At 44.2% G+C, this 17074-nt stretch overlaps 1 protein-coding gene across 5 annotated transcripts in view; it reads left to right on the top strand.

Moving 5' to 3' along the window:
- The window catches only part of DOCK11 (dedicator of cytokinesis 11), a 132753-nt gene that overhangs the window by 113513 nt on the left and 2166 nt on the right, over positions 1–17074 (top strand). For 4 of the 5 annotated variants that reach the window (XM_048864068.2, XM_048864067.2, XM_048864066.2 and 1 more), the window contains exons 49-52: positions 951–1161; positions 3027–3217; positions 4567–4667; positions 9193–9331. In XM_048864068.2, the coding sequence (XP_048720025.1) occupies positions 951–1161; positions 3027–3217; positions 4567–4667; positions 9193–9331 (642 nt within the window). The remainder of the gene's footprint in view (positions 1–950; positions 1162–3026; positions 3218–4566; positions 4668–9192; positions 9332–17074) is intronic. The other variant, XM_075132593.1, reaches the window with a different exon arrangement.

Genomic DNA, 17074 nt, shown 5'->3' with positions numbered 1-17074 from the left:
AGAGAGGATCAAAGGAATGGAGACTCCATTCTAACATCCCAATCCTTTGGACTGTCAGAAGGGAAGGAGACCAAAGCTACATTGTCCTCCTGACTCCTATAAAACCCCCTCTATGCAAACATCACACAGTCGGGGCCCTGTGGGGTTTGGAGGAGGCAGGTCTCAGACCAGAAGGAGATGGATCTGGAGGGCTTCCAGGTGACAGTGAATGAAGTATTAACTCATGCTCTGCAGCCTCTCCAGACTGAGTCATGTAGTCAGAGGCAGAGAGCAGGGAGCAGCATAGAGGGACTGATGCCCATATGGTCGGGGACAGGATTGGCTGTGGGTTCTCAGGACTTGCCAGACAGGCATGAGATGCCCCTTGTCCCTTTTGCAAACTCCTCCCCTTTACTAGGACGATGCCTTGGGATTTCCCTCGTACATGTTCCATTCACGGGAGTTCCTCCTGTGCAGCAGGTCCTTGACCTGCCCATTCTGCTGCAATTGCACATCGCTCTAGCAGTAAATTGTGATTTTTTTACTGAGCGTAAATGTGACCATGTTCTGAACACAGGAACTACTTGCAATAGCTTTGAAATGTCGCTTAAGCCCTTGAAATAGCATTTAAGTGGAACTAAAGTGATGTATAGGATTCATAGAATCGTAGAATATCATGGTTGGAAGGGACCTCAGGAGGTCATCTAGTCCAACCCCCTGCTCAAAGCAGGATCAAACCCCAATTTTTGCACCAGATCCCTAAATGGCCCTCTCAAGGATTGAACTCACAACCCTGGGTTTAGCAGGCCAATGCTCAAACCACTGAGCTATCCCTCCCCCCCAGGATTTGTACTGGTCCTCTGCATGGGGTGAATTCACCCAGGATGGATAAATCCGTGAATATCTAAACTGGTCATTAATGTAGTTTGTGCCAGTTTCCTCTTCTAGTAAATAACTCTCTTCTGTCATAGGTCAATGTCAAAGATCTTGATCCCAAATATGCTCATATTCAAGTGACTTATGTGAAGCCCTACTTTGAAGACAAAGACCTCTCTGAAAGAAAGACTGAGTTTGAAAGAAATCACAACATTTGCAGATTTGTGTTTGAATCTCCTTATACCTTATCTGGGAAAAAACATGGCTCTGTGGAAGAGCAGTGCAAAAGACGGACCATTCTAACTAGTGAGTATGACCTTCTAAATATTAGGGAATAGGAATCAGCAAATATTGTTTTAACACACAAATCACAGCTGATTAACCTCCAAAAAATGGCAGGAATACCCTCTAGAACTTAGAATTGTGCAGAATTGTTCATTTTGATTTGTTACATTTTATTGCCACATACAGAATGTTTAAAGTGTCAGCTAATTACAGTACAGTATTAACCCCTGGATCTCAAATTATTCCTGTGGGAATTCTGCACCACTGTGTGGGCACAGAATTCATGTCCCCCACAGATTTCTTTGCTTCCCCGCAGAAAAATGACTTTCTGACGGGAAAGCAAAGGGAAGCGGCAAGAATGGTCACGTGCCCCTCCCCAGCAGCGTGGGCACATCCTTTCAGGCTCCCAGAGCAACCGGCGGAGACGTAAATCACTGTGGGGGCAGAGGGTGGAGGAGCCCCCTGTAACTGAACTCCCACCCTGCCGAGCCCCACCCCCGCACATCCGCCCTCCTCAGCCCTGTTTGGGGCTGGGGACACCCTGGCCAGTGTCTCCTATTCTGTGCAGGGCTCAGCTGCTAGTCCAGGCTGGGCTGGGGATGGGGAAGGAGCGCACTTCCCCAGCACAAAGTGGCCAGGTCAGACCCACCCCCAGAAACCTCCCCTGGCTCCACCCTCACACTTCCTGCCCCATCACTCCTCAGCTACGGGGGAGGAGGGTGGGGTCACTGTATGGGGAATTGCTCCCCTGTCCTCCAAACCCTCTTGCATCTGGACACTCTATATACCCAGTACCCCCACCAAGTCTCACTCCCCACACCTACAACCCCCCTGCCCCATAACCCCCACCCTGTTGAGCCCCAGCCCTCTGCACAAGGCCCTCCCTGCTGAACCCAACCCCCATACATCTGGAACCCTGCCGAATCCCTACCCCCTGCATCCGGTCCCCCACCCCTGCACTCAGATCCCACCCCCACCGAGCCCCACCCCCTGCATCCAGCCTTCCCATTCGTGCACCCAGACCGCCCCCTGCACTCAAATCCCCACTTCAATGAGCCCCATCTCCTGTGCACCTGGATCACCCCAACAAGCCACCCACACATGGACCCCCACTCCACTGAGCCCCAACCAGCTGCACCTGGGACTTCCCTGCAGAGTCCCATTGCCCTGCATCCAGTTCCTCCCACCACCACTGATCACCCGCGTGTCCAGATCCTCCTGGCACCCGTACCCCCCCACTGAGCCGCCCACACCCAGACTGCCCCACACAGAACCCTCTCACCCCACACCTGGATCCCCCCACACTTGGATCCTCCCAGGCTGAGCCTGCCTTCCCACACCTGGTGCACCTGGCACAGAGGGGTGGGGCCCTGGGGTGTTTCTGGGTCAGGCCGAGCCCTGGCGCTGCGTCAGGATCAGATGCAGCCTCACAGCCGATTATCCCTGTCCTGGAGTCCCTGTCCCACCTCTGTGCAGCTAGTGGTCTGTGCTCCCCAATGCCATGCTGGGGCCTCCACATTTATTTATTGACAAAATTTGCAGAATTTTAAAATGCATTTACATTTTTAATATTCTGTGCAGAATTTTTAATTTTAATTGGACACGGACTGAGTCTCCATATTGTTTTAGATCTGATTTATTCAGCCTCACCCCTTCCTCCCCCTCTTGTTTGTGATCGTGTCATGCCTAAACACTATGGCTGAAATCCTGACTCCTCTTGAAACTCAGTGGCAAAACTGCTACTGACTTCAGCACAGCCAGGATTTCACCTTTGCTCTGTGAGATCCTCAGGGCAGGGCCCTGGCTATATCTGTTCCGTGGGCCTTTGGGAAAGGGTCGACTGAGAAGACTTTCAGACTGTACATTCTGTTTGATATGTTTAATAGCTTCAAACTCGTTTCCATATGTGAAGAAGAGAATTCCAGTAAATAATGAACAACAGGTTAATCTCAAGCCCATTGATGTTGCTACTGATGAGATAAAAGATAAGACAGCAGAGCTGCAAAAACTCTGCTCTTCCAATGAGGTTGACATGATCCAGCTGCAGCTCAAGTTGCAGGGTTGTGTTTCCGTTCAGGTAAGGCCCCTCATTAGCACAATATCTTGAAGTCCTTACTCTGTTGGCAGAACAGCTTATTTACTTTCCAGAAATCATTAACTAGCTCACTGGAGCACTAAATGTAGTGCTTACCACTGTAAGTCAATGGAACTACTCATGGGAGTAAACACTATACCCAGTTGTGTTTGCAGAATCAGGCCCATTATTTGTTTGTGACAGGTGTTGGTTATATTTAACAGCTCTGAAAGACTGACCTGGAAATGACAGACAGAAACAGCATCATGAATCCTGACCTGTCCCCAATCTGAGACATGGTCCATGTGTCTCAATAGGTCACTCCCCAAAAAGGAAATGAAGGGATGTAAATTTCTTCATTTTTCTTTTTGTATGTAAAGATCATAAATAGAAAAGTAAAGTCTAGCACAACCCTTAAAGCAAACCGTTGTAGCTGATAAACTCATATCGTGCATTCTTTTTAGTGTATCTAGTTTGCTGAAACTTCAAACCTGTGTGTAAAATTTTCTAATACAGATAGCTTTGTTGGTGCTTTTCTTCTCTGAAAGTGATTTTTAATAAAGTAAGCAGCAATCAAGATTATGTCGAGAATGTGTAATCACAGACTGTAAATATGAAATAACAGCAAAATAATGGGATGAGATGATGCAGACAATGAATAGACTCTAATATTAACGTAGTGCAAATTCAGTCATTTTTAGTTTACAGAGTGTATGTTTCTCCATGTCTATATAATAAAATACATAATATTGCCCCAGATATCTGTATGAAATGCAAGACAGCCAGGCCCTCTTTCATGCATGTGATATGGGACTGGTGGTAATAAATAAAAAATAGGAAAAATATCCTGAAAGAAATAAAACAAATATTAGCAATAGAATTTGAACAGGACTGAAAGATTTATATTGGAAGCTGGCCTGTTAAAGAGATTCAAATCAGGAAATATATCTAATACAATGTCTTTAAACATTTTTTTTAAAAAGGGAAATGTTAATAACATCATAATATGGAGTCAATATTCAATATGTTGCTTAATATTGTTAATTCTGTATTAAGATATACTTATCAAGACAATATCATCATAATAATGTCTTATTGTAAATGTCTCAGAAGATCAGTAAATACATTTTTTCCATCCCAAAAAGTAAAGCCTATCATTTTGAACTACAGGTGCCTTCTGTTCTGGTACATAAACAGTACTATAGCATTGCTATCCCATGACCATATAGAAATGCACACCTAGTGGCATGAAGTAATATCTTAAGTAATATTTCTAATAAAACAAACTGATTATCCTCTGAAGTTAACCTAAAAGCTGCAGCATAAATGAGTTCTCACATTTTGGGTTTTAGGTTAATGCTGGTCCGCTGGCCTATGCTAGAGCTTTCCTGAATGACAATCAGTCCGGCAAATATCCCACTAAGAAGGTGAATGAGTTAAAAGAAATGTTCAGGTAGGTTACTCAGTAATTGAATTAGCCTGCTGGCAGCAATGGAATATGTGCTTTTTCTTATATTTTTAATGATCAGGGTTAAGATTTGTAATACTAATGCAAAGATTTGCTACTGTCCTTCTGATTTTGGAAGGAGACTGGTTTCCACTTTCCTGGCCCAAAAGTGTCCTGACCATGATCATAGAATCATAGAATATCAGGGTTGGAAGGGACCTCAGGAGGTCATCTAGTCCAACCCCCTGCTCAAAGCAGGACCAATCCCCAACTAAATCATCCCAGCCAGGGCTTTGTCAAGCCTGACCTTAAAAACTTCTAAGGAAGGAGATTCCACCACCTCCCTAGGTAACGCATTCCAGTGTTTCACCACCCTCCTAGTGAGAAAATTTTTCCTAATATCCAACCTAAACCTCCCGCACTGCAACTTTTGAGACCATTACTCCTCGTTGTGTCATCTGCTACCACTGAAAACCGTCTAGATCCATCTTCTTTGGAACCCCCTTTCACGTAGTTGAAAGCAACTATCAAATCCCCCCTCATTCTTCTCTTCCGCAGACTAAACAATCCCAGTTCCCTTAGCCTCTCCTCATAAGTCATGTGTTCCAGTCCCCTAATCATTTTTGTTGCCCTCCGCTGGATGCTTTCCAACTTTTCAACATCCTTCTTGTAGTGTGGGGCCCAAACTGGACACAGTACTCCAGATGAGGCCTCACCAATGTCGAATAGAGGGGAACGATCACGTCCCTTGATGTGCAGGCAATGCCCCTACTTATACAGCCCAAAATGCCTTTAGCCTTCTTGGCAACAACGGCACACTGTTGACTCATATCCAGCTTCTCGTCCACTGTAACCCCTAGGTCCTTTTCTGCAGAACTGCTGCTGAGCCATTCGGTCCCTAGTCTGTAGCGGTGCATGGGATTCTTCCATCCTAAGTGCAGGACTCTGCACTTGTCCTTGTTGAACCTCATCAGATTTCTTTTGGCCCAATCCTCCAATTTGTCTAGGGACCTCTGTATCCTATCCCTACCCTCCAGTGTATCTACCTCTCCTCCCAGTTTAGTGTCATCTGCAAACTTGCTGAGGGTGCAATCCACACCATCCTCCAGATCATTATTTAAGATATTGAACAAAACCGGCCCCAGGACCGACCCTTGGGGCACTCCACTTGATACCGGCTGCCAACTAGACATGGAGCCATTGATTACTACCCGTTGAGCCCGACAATCTAGCCAGCTTTCAATTCACCTTATAGTCCATTCATCCAGCCCATACTTCTTTAACTTGCTGGCAAGAATACTGTGGGAGACAGTGTCAAAAGCTTTGCTAAGGTCAAGGAACAACACGTCCACTGCTTTCCCCTCATCCACAGAGCCAGTTATCTCGTCATAGAAGGCAATTAGATTAGTCAGGCATGACTTGCCCTTGGTGAATCCATGCTGACTGTTCCTGATCACTTTCCTCTCCTCTGAGTGCTTCAGAATTGATTCCTTGAGGACCTGCTCCATGATTTTTCCAGGGACTGAGGTGAGGCTGACTGGCCTGTAGTTCCCAGGATCCTCCTTCTTCCCTTTTTTAAAGATGGGCACTACATTTGCCTTTTTCAGTCGTCCAGGACCTCCCCCGATTGCCATGAGTTTTCAAAGATAATGGCCAATGGCTCTGCAATCACATCCGCCAACTCCTTTAGCACTCTCGGATGCAGCGCATCCAGCCCCATTGGACTTGTGCTCGTCCAGCTTTTCTAAATAGTCCCGAACCACTTCTTTCTCCACAGAGGGCTGGTCACCTCCTCCCCATGCTGTACTACCCAGTGTAGCAGTCTGGGAGCTGACCTTGTTCGTGAAGACAGAGGCAAAAAAAGCATTGAGTACATTAGCTTTTTCCACATCCTCTGTCACTAGGTTGCCTCCCTCGTTCAGTAAGGGGCCCACACTTCCCTTGACTTTCTTCTTGTTGCCAACATACCTGAAGAAACCCTTCTTGTTACTCTTAACATCTCTTGCTAGCTGCAACTCCAGGTGTGATTTGGCCTTCCTGATTTCACTCCTGCATGCCCCAGCAATATTCTTATACTCTTCCCTGGTCATTTGTCCAATCTTCCACTTCTTGTAAGCTTCTTTTTTGTGTTTAAGATCCGCAAGGATTTCACTGTGAAGCCAAGCTGGTCGCCTGCCATATTTACTATTCTTTCTACACATCGGGATGGTTTGTTCCTGTAACCTCAATAAGGATTCTTTAAAATACAGCCAGCACTCCTGGACTCCTTTCCCCCTCATGTTATTCTACCAGGGGATCCTAACCATCAGTTCCCTGAGATTGTCAAAGTCTGCTTTTCTGAAGTCCAGGGTCCGTATTCTGCTGCTCTCCTTTCTTCCTTGTGTCAGGATCCTGAACTCGACCATCCCATGGTCACTGCCTCCCAGTTTCCCATCCACTTTTGCTTCCCCTACTATTTCTTCCCAGTTTGTGAGCAGCAGGTCAAGAAGAGTTCTGCCCCTAGATGGTTCCTCCAGCACTTGCACTAGGAAATTGTCCCCTACACTTTCCAAAAACTTCCTGGATTGTCTGTCTGTGCACTGCTGTATTGCTCTCCCAGCATATATCAGGGTGATTGACGTCTCCCATGAGAACCAGGGCCTGCGATCTAGTAACTTCCAAGAGTTGCCGGAAGAAAGCCTCGTCCACCTCATCTCCCTGGTCCGGTGGTCTATAGCAGACTTCCACCACGACATCACCCTTGTTGCTCACACTTCTGAACTTAATCCAGAGACTCTCAGGTTTTTCTGCAGTTTCATACCGGAGCTGTGAGCAGTCATACTGCTCTCTTACATACAATGCAACTCCCCCACCTTTTCTGGCCTGCCTGTCCTTCCTGAACAGTTTATATCCATCCATGATGAACTTACCTAATCATAGTCAGAACATCTTGGCTCCTTCTAAACCTGAGACCATTGCCCATCACGCTGACCCCTACTGACTCATTGTTTTTATACTCCCCCATAATTGGTCTGTCTGTATCCATCCATGTATCTCTTGTCTTAGATGATAAGCTCTTTGGGGCAGGGACTCTCTCTTCTTTCTGGATTTGTACAGTGCCTAGCACAATGGAATGCTGGTTCATGACTAGGGCTCTTGGTGCTACAATAAATAACATAAAATAATAATAATGATGATAATAATTAATAAATAAATACACCAGCAGTTGCTGCACACTAAAGCTGACTCTGTTTTTAAAGCTAGAGCGTTCATGAGCTATCAGGTGCCCAGTCTCAACACCTAGACAAAACTGTTTTTTAAAAGTGGGAAATGTCTCGCTAAAAACCAAAGACTTGGTGTTTGTGTTTGTTAATTTTTTTTATTATGCTTCATTTCCTGATCTTTCAAGAGAGACTTTTCTCGGGGGACTGTTAAACTGGAAAGAACTTTAAAATATTTAAATAAATCCATTTACTGTCCATGTGGTTCCATTACTCTTGCCTCCATTGCTACTTTTGCAAAGATATTTGATTTCAAACAAGAATTTGTTTTTGCATCTGTCTGTCTGTCTATCAATCTACCTACCTACCAATCTATCCTGGCATTCTCTCTGTGGTCTTAGAATTGTGGCCAACGCTGTGCCTCCCAAGAGATAACTAAAGAGCTAACTTCCCGTCCTCCATCCATTTGGGGCCATTGTAGATTTTCCCCCACTTTCATCCTTCCCTCTCTCCTCCTTCCTACTAGTCTGCCTTTGGTATCTAGAATTCCTCTTGAAGCAACGAGGCACACCCAGCCTGCTCGCCTGTTGCTGCTGCATCCTTTGTTGGGTGCAGCTGCCTCCCACCCCACACAGCTGGCCAGTGCACAGGGGGAGTAAGCTGTTGACACTTCTTTCCTGTCCCCTTTGGGGCACTGGACACCCCAGGGAAGTAGTGAGGGAGCAGCCCCTTCAACTGTACCGGAAACTTATGCTTGCCACGAAAGAAAGAGGGAAGACATCTTGTACCCCGAACCCTGCGGTGCAGTCTTATGGTCCCGGCAGCTCTATCCCTTTCATAACAGCCTTTGAAAGTCAGACACTGTTATTTCACCACAGCCTCAGACAGGGGAGAAGTGGTCATGTGAAAGAGAGAACTTAATCTGAGAAAAAAGATCAGGAGGACTTGTGGCACCTTAGAGAGTAACAAATTTATCTGAGCATAAGCTTTCATGGGCTACAGCCCACTTCATCAGATGCACAGAATGGAACATATAGTAAGAAGATAGATACATAAAGGGAACATGAAAAGGTGGAGTAAGAGGCTAATTAATTAAGATGAGCTATTATCAGCAGGAGAAAGAGTAACAGTAACAGCCAGGAATAGAATACAAACATCCTTTTTGCTCAGTGCCACCCAAGAGAGAACCTGTGTGTTGCTTTTTGGATTAGATGTTGCCCATGGGGTGAATCTGTAAACAAAGTCATACATATCCGTTTGTTTTTTTGGCTCCAATCTGCAAATCTGAATGAGAAACAATAATGCCCAGTGGCTATTTCTTTCATCCCCAGGAAGTTTATACAGGCCTGTGGACTTGCTCTGGAACTCAATGAGCAGCTCATTAAGGAAGACCAAGTAGAGTACCATGAAGGACTAAAATCAAACTTCAGAGACATGGTGAAAGAGCTTTCCGACATCATCCATGAACAGGCATGTATTTAAAGAGACTCCAAAAACTATGCTGAAATATTATCTCTAGCCTGGCAGCCCAGTGTAGTGAAATCACATTCTGAGGGCAACTTAGTGATAAGAAGGTAAGAGAGGTATCCTCTGACTCGAAAAATTCTACAGAATCGTTTCAGTGGAGGACTCACTCCCACCTTCTCCTGCCCCACAGTGGTCAGCTCCAGGTCCTCTAGTTGGTGGGAATTTTGATAATACAATGTCTTCAGAAATGGGTCAAGCTGGGTATCGTTTGCAGCCCTTATTCAAGCCCTTTCTTCCACACACACAGTGGTACCAAACATGGCAAACCAAGAACAATTATATAGCTACCTATCGGAGAAAATGTTGAAAAATCAATGTTTTTTTAATGATACTCTAGCACAGGGATGCATTGCTTACATTAAAAAGGACATTGATCTCTGGCAACCCTAGGGAAGTTATCCTTGACATGTACAACTGAAAATATTTATTCATCAAAGTCATCTCCATCTAAGGCATCACTACTAGACCCATTGTCATGCTGATCCTCGTCCATATCACACTTGCACTTCTCTGTACAAGGAAGGCTGCTGGCTAAACATTTGCATGGTGGTGAGCACCTGGTCTTTGTGCACAAACATTTGATTAGTTGAAGGATTGATTGGGGAGCGCATGGTATTTCAAACATGACTAGTGTGATCAGTCCATCCTCCAATACCCCTTCATGCCTGATAGGGGATGGTAGTTTTGGATATGTTTGATCATCCCAGAGCCATTCCATTGCTTGATAATTTACCTCTAGATGGCACCCCTTCTAGGTGACAGTTTTGCTCCGTCTGCCTTCCTCTTGGAAAATGTCTACCAATGTAACTAGGCAAGTGTCGTAATGTTGGTCTTCAAACGGCAAACTCATCATGTAAACACCTCCAGCGTACTTATGACCTCATCAGTGATTGTCTCAGCTGTTCCAAGCACCTCCAGAGCCAGGAGAGAGTCTTTGGAGGCTGAAACAAAAGCCTTCCAGTAACGTGATTTGGTCTTCCCAGCCAACCTCCGGTAGTGTCACATTCTGAAAGGACGTGGAGACCTGGCAGAGTGGCAGCTTTTAATGGTCCGAGTGATAGGAACTGGTCTCTGAGGGATACGCTGCGATTCTGCTCCTCAGCAGCAGGCACAAAAACAGAATCTTCTGAAAGTCTTGGGTAGCATCTCTGCGACACACCACGGTGCAGTCCAGATCAGTGAAGGGCTGTCTCACCATTGTCCTGTAACCTTAGGTGCCTTACAGTGTCTTGGTGCTGTAGCTCCCACCTGGGCTGCTCACAAACAGCCTTCCAGCATGCCACCCACGCCCTGTATGTCTGTGCATAACTGCAAACTTCCAGCCACACTTGGGTTACTTCTGCAGGGTGACCCCAACATATTCCCAATCGCAGATTTCCCCCCTAAAATATATGTCCTGTGCCGCTCAGCCCTCTCCTGGACAGTTCAAATATATTAAGTCCATTATTCCTTTAAGGGAATAATATACACTAGCTTGTTATCTTAAATAGTTACCCAGACACTTTAAGATAAACACACTGGATTAGGTAAAACAAGTTTAACTATAAAGAGAGAGATTTTAAGTGAGTACAAGGAATGAGGCATAAAAGTCAAAATGATTACTAGAAAAATAAAGATAACACTTTCTAATGCCTATCTTAACAAATTATATTAGATTCAAAGCAAAATTTCTCACCACATGCTTCCAAGAGTGTTACTGACCAAACTCTTCCATTCAGGGCCCCTTCCCCAGAGTCCAGTGGCTGTTTCTTTCACCTTCTCAGGTGCAAAATTGTGAAATAGACAGGGGGAGAGAGAGGAACAGGTCTCTTGGGGTGTTTGCTCCTCCTTTTTATAATTTCAATTCTCCCCCTTGGAAAACATTTCCAGCTGAGAACCAGGAGATGGAGGTCTGATGGAGGAAGGACACCTCCAGCTGTTTTTTTTGCTAAGATGCAGATCTCTTTGTCCATGTCCCCTTTTCTTGCCAAATAACGTCCACTTGATAAGTTATGTCCCATCAGCTTTATTGACATCTGGCTGGGCCATCAGCTTGCCCTTTGTTTGAGAGAAACTGGCTTAGCCCCTCCTCAGACTTATCTGGGAAACACACTTCAGTCATGATGTCAGCTTATGTTCATAACTTTACACACAATGTTGCTACTTGCATTTTACCATGATATTACTGATCAGCAAGTTATGAGTTTTCAGATGAAACCTCTCAAGGCCTACTTTGTACAGAGGGTGTTACAGTAGGGTGCGAGTATGGGGTGCATTCTGCCACAATTGCACAGAGAGTGCTGGAACATCTGAGTCTTGTGCAAAAATTTGGAGTTCAGATGCACCTCTCTTTGCGGCATTGATGGCACGCAAGATCATTCTAGCGTCAGCCTCTTCGTGAGAGCAACACAGAAACTTCACTGAACGTGCATGGCAGCAGCTTCATAATGCCATGTCTCACATGTGGAAACTGTGCATAATGAATGCCTTTGGGCTAACTACAGAAGAAGCAGGTGTTCTTCTCTAAACACAGACCTTGGGACTTAGTATAAGGCGAGTCTTGCCCACAGCTGGCACGTCCCATCCATTTTCCTGTTGCTTGATGTACTTTCTCTCCAACCTTTCCATATTCAGTTTGTGTGCATTTCTTATAGCATGTAAGGTGCCACAAACGTTATGTGGTTACCAGATCTTCAGTGGTGGTATCCTCCAAAGATTCGGCTACTAGTTGGTACTCTGTCTTCCCATTGATACCTAAAAATGATCAAGACCAAAGTTTAAAAACAAGGATTTTCTAATAAATTACTTTGGGATTGTATGTAATGTATGTTATATGCATTGTTGTATAACTATATGCATGCTATTTGAAGATGGATTCTGACGTCTTAATCAGTGCTTCATTACAACTCTTTTGGCAAAATAAGCAAAGCTGATAATACCACTGAACTGCTTCTTGTTTGCCAATGATAGCAAATCAGCTTGATGCATTCCTTCCATTTACAGTAATCTGTAACATTAAAAAAATGATTCAGGTGTCCTGTTCTGAGCATTAACTGATAACCCAGTACTGTCAGTCGAGGGCCACAGTATAACTTTGTGAGGGCTGCATGTTTCCAATACCTGTGGTAAAGTATAATTACAAAAACATTGATTTTTTTTAAAATCATTTTGTCAAATATACAGCTCCATAATTAGTCGAGTTTTGGCATGTTTGGTACCATTGTTTTGGTGGCAGAAAGGGGACTGATACCCAACTCGACCCATTTCTGATGACACTGTATTACCAAAATTCCCACCAACCAGAGGACTTCAAGCTGGAAGCGGCGGGTGGGCAGAGCCACATTAACCAGTAGGCTGATAAGGCTATAGCCTGAGGCCCTCCTATCTTTAAGCCTTACTGGTCAGGCAGGGGGCACAGCCGGGGCTGGGTGTGGGGGAGTGAGCTTGCAAAAGAAAGGCAAAGCAGCCCTCTGTGGCTTGGAAGGAGCTCAGCCACACTGCAAGGGATCCAGTTAACACTGGTGACCGGACACTAAAAATCCAGTTACCACGGAAACCTGTGCCAACCATGGGTGTAGTTTGAGCAGGCATTGTCCCCCCACTATGCCCCCCACCCCCGATTTCTCCAGAGCTCTGCTTAGCTGTCAGGGAGGGAGGAGGCTCCCTCTGTCCCTCTCCTGGGCTGAGGCTGGCAGGCAGCTCCAGGATGCTGCCTCCTGAGTCCTAGCGCCCATCACCGTCATCTTCTAGGTGTGCTGGGTCCCGTTTCTGGACAACTGGTGAGCACCTGTGGGGGGACGGGGGGAAGGGGCAGTACCAGAGCGGTAGGTGGGAAGCTTGCACAGAATCTGCACACACTCTATCTAACTCCAGCCAGGACGATTGCCCCTCCCATGTATAAGGAACGAATTCCCACACATTTGTAGGAAAAACAAAACAAGACATCCCATTCTGGATTCCAGTCCTTGAACTTTTACAGACCCTTCCATGGAGGGGTGTCAGGTGTATGATGTGCTGTGTTCAATACTGTAGTGAACTGTACTAAAAATCAAAGACATCCAATGTTTTTCTTTGGTGTATTTTTCTGTACTGGGATGCACAGGCCACCAAGTTCTTCCCTTATGCTCAGCCTAGTTCCACAGGCCAACGCATCTTTGTACTTTTAAGGGGTTGCAAAAGCACTGGAGGAAGCTCAACACACAATGTTGTAGGTTTCTCCCTCCCCGCTCCCTCAAGGATTTTAAATCCACTTCTTAGCAGGCTATGATAGAAAGACTGGCTGAATAGGCTAAAGGCAGGTTCTGTCCATTTGCTGGTTCTCTAGCCATTCAATCCATCATAAAAGTACCTCACATTTGATTTCTTTTGAGTTTAATTCCAAAAACTTAAAGCTAAATAAACCTGAAGTTAGTCCTTATTTTTCTGCCCCAACTCAAACGAACTTCTTTCCCGACTGGAAAATGTTGGGTAAGCATGGGATGTGTGAGATTCGAGATGGGAATGAGAACACAGGCCAAGTCCTGCTGACAGTTATTGACTTCAGGGAGAACAGATTTTTGCACAAGAATAGATTTTGGTTCCTCTGCTTTTTCACACGTGGTATAAGCAGAATCTCATTCACTTTCATCCCCTAAACTCTGAGTACTTAAGGGAAAAAAATAAGCAAGGTTTGCTTGATTTACACATGCACATGAAACAGGACACTCTCCCTTCATTCTAAACCAGCCTTAAACACCAGACCTAATGTAACAAGGGTCTCACTACAGCAGCCTTGGTTGGACTGTCCTTTTGAAAGATCCTTAATGGTTCTTCTAAAGTGCTGATTTTCAATGAAGTCTTTTTGTTCAGGGGGGCAGAGAACACAACAGGGAATAGGTCTGTTTTGTCAACTCCTAGTCATTCAAAAGCTGTAAGCCTTTAGATTAAGTTTGTTTAATGTTTGTACAGTGATTTTGAAGAGCTACAGTACAGAAGTGCTAAATATTGTGACTGGGCAACCATCTAAAGATCTGTGTCACTTCTAGCTGTTACCTTTTTCTTACAGAAAGCTTAAAACAAACAAATGCAAACCATAGGGGGCTGGTGGACACAGAACTCATGCTTTAAAAAACTCATGTCAGAGCTGCTGATCACACATTCTAGAATAGATAATACTTAGCCCTGCCATGAGTGCAGGGGACCGAACTAGATGACCTCTTGAGGTCCCTTCCAGTCCTGTGAGTCTATTCTATGATTCTAATTGTGGAAGAGCTGGTGACAGAATGGCCTGATGTAGTGAATTACTGGAGATTAACTACACAAACTGGGTTGCAGTATACTGTGCTTTAGGGTGCAGCCTTCGCAGATGCAAATAACTAGGATCCTAGCCATGTATAGGCTGGCAGTTTTTGCAAGAATACAGTAATAAGTCTTGGCTTGCTGCAAACTTGATTAGTTACATCTTGCCTATATAAATTCCTTCCCTCTTTTTCTAATGTTTTCTGCTTCTTGGCCTAAACAGCAGTGTATGTGTTAAACAGCATGTAAAACCCAGGAGGAAATGAAGTGGGTATGTGGGTGTTATACCATTAGATATACATGCACTGTAATCACACTTTGGGAATCTTCTGGGTGAAAGGTGTTGTACAGATGTAATCTATGATCAATAATAGCATAGTGTTAACAGATGCAGAAGAATAACTTGTACCCATCCATTAACATGGTATGAAATCAAAGGCCAGTTGGCTCTTTGAAGTGATCTCTCTACCTCTGGGATCATATCTTTAATTTATAAAAGAAAGTTAATATAACAAAGCTACAGTACCAGGTGTCTAAAATGAATAGTTGTGTTTGTGTTTGTAACTTCTGATTGAACAAGATGTTCTCAGAATTTCCTAGTCATGTTATGCACAATAATTTCATCTCCTACAGGTTAGAGTACTATATACAGTATAATTTTAACTGAACATGTGAAATCAAAATTATTTTACATTAAAATAGCCTGGGAGGAGGGTCTGCACACAATATATAATGATTTTTGTTTGATTAAACAGTTCTCTTCATTTCTGTTATAACTGTACCACTTTAAATTCATATACATCATCAGGTCTCTTGAAAAATATTTCATCAAATTCAGTGGTGACAGAAACAGTTGTGTAAATTGATAGGAAAATGTATGTAAGTGGCAAAGTATAACTTGCATCAATTTGGCATTTGCAAACCGAGTGCAATTTACAATAGTTTGGTGTCTGTGGAAGCCAACTAGAACCTTGACATAACTGGATGTTGGTTCAGGTAAGTGGGAGTTTCCTTCTCTTGTGCTGGGTCTGAATTTGGCCCTGGGAGTGTTGGGGAGGAGGAAAGTACTAAGGGGTGGGGAGTGTCTGCTTTACCTTACATCTTCTAGTTAGTTGCTTTTTCTGCTACCTGCCCCCTGCTGTGCATTCTCCACATATTATAACCTAGAATCATAGAATATCAGGGTTGGAAGGGACCCCAGAAGGTCATCTAGTCCCACCCCCTGCTCGAAGCAGGACCAATTCCCAGTTAAATCATCAATTCCCAGTTAAATCACCTGTTTATTTCACTGCTGAATTTTGCCCAGAAACTTTCACAGAGTTGCACCTGCTTACTCCAGTCTTTTTTCAAGTAAACACGACCAAGCTATTTAATTTACATGCAGCTGCCAGAATTTGAGGGTTTTTTAATTCTGCAATATACAAATTGAAAACAAATCAGCCAGTACCACACCTTGGCATCACAGCAGGTAGGGGGCTCTTAGAACAGAGATGCATTGTTAATATACTCCCTATTATCTGAACACATTTAAAAATGCACCATCTTGTTCTCTTCGATTAATGGGGCAACATATTAATGTATTATCTGCTGTTTTCAGGTTAAGTGCTAGCTAAGAATATTAGTTTTCATTAATGAAGATTCTACATTTTGCATTGTATAGAATGAATAACCCAAGATTTCTTATATACAAAACTGATCTTCATGTTCATCTTACTTATTACATGTAGATAATGGTTGGCTTTCAATCTTTTGTGCATTTAATAGCAACAAAACGTCTACCAGTTTTACCATAATGAAACTCTTCTGCAGAGTTCCTCAGTTAAACACAGAGGAGGAAATTGGGTTAGTTTTGAGGCCCAATTTAAAAAAAAAAAATTGGTTGCTATACTTTTTTTTTAAAAATCAGTCAACAAACAAATATTGTTCCCTATTTTGACATGGAAGGGAGAAGGGCAACCCAATAGATGCCCCCCTGAGGCCCACTTTCAGGTCATTTACGATAGTGAAGGGAAGGGAAGCTGCAAGAGAGAGAGAGATAGGGGAAGAGAAGGGTAGAAGCAAAAGTGTGATTGAGAACTGCAATTAGAGGACACAGGGAGCCACAGAGAGAAGCACAGTGCTGGATGGCCCAAAATGGGCCAGATTCTGAGCTCGGTTCCATCAGTGGAAATCCTTTGGCTCACCAGTGCCCCCACAGAATGTACACTAACCCCCCAGTTACCTACCCCAGTAGGAACTCTTTGAAATCAAGGTACAGCAGATAGGTACTATGTTGTAGTTCCCACTGAGCCCTGACTTTTTTTGGCAATAAATGCAAGATTGGCGACACAAACATTTATGAATTGGTGTTGATTTTGCCAAATTTGGCAGGGGGGAGGTTTTATATTTTTGGTTTGAAACACACTTTTCATTGCTCACAATCTAAACAAA

Source organism: Caretta caretta, chromosome 9 (assembly GCF_965140235.1).
Source record: "Caretta caretta isolate rCarCar2 chromosome 9, rCarCar1.hap1, whole genome shotgun sequence".
NCBI lineage: Eukaryota > Metazoa > Chordata > Testudines > Cheloniidae > Caretta > Caretta caretta.
The sequence above is the reverse complement of the archived record's forward strand: the minus strand, read 5'-3'. Positions and strand labels throughout refer to the sequence as shown.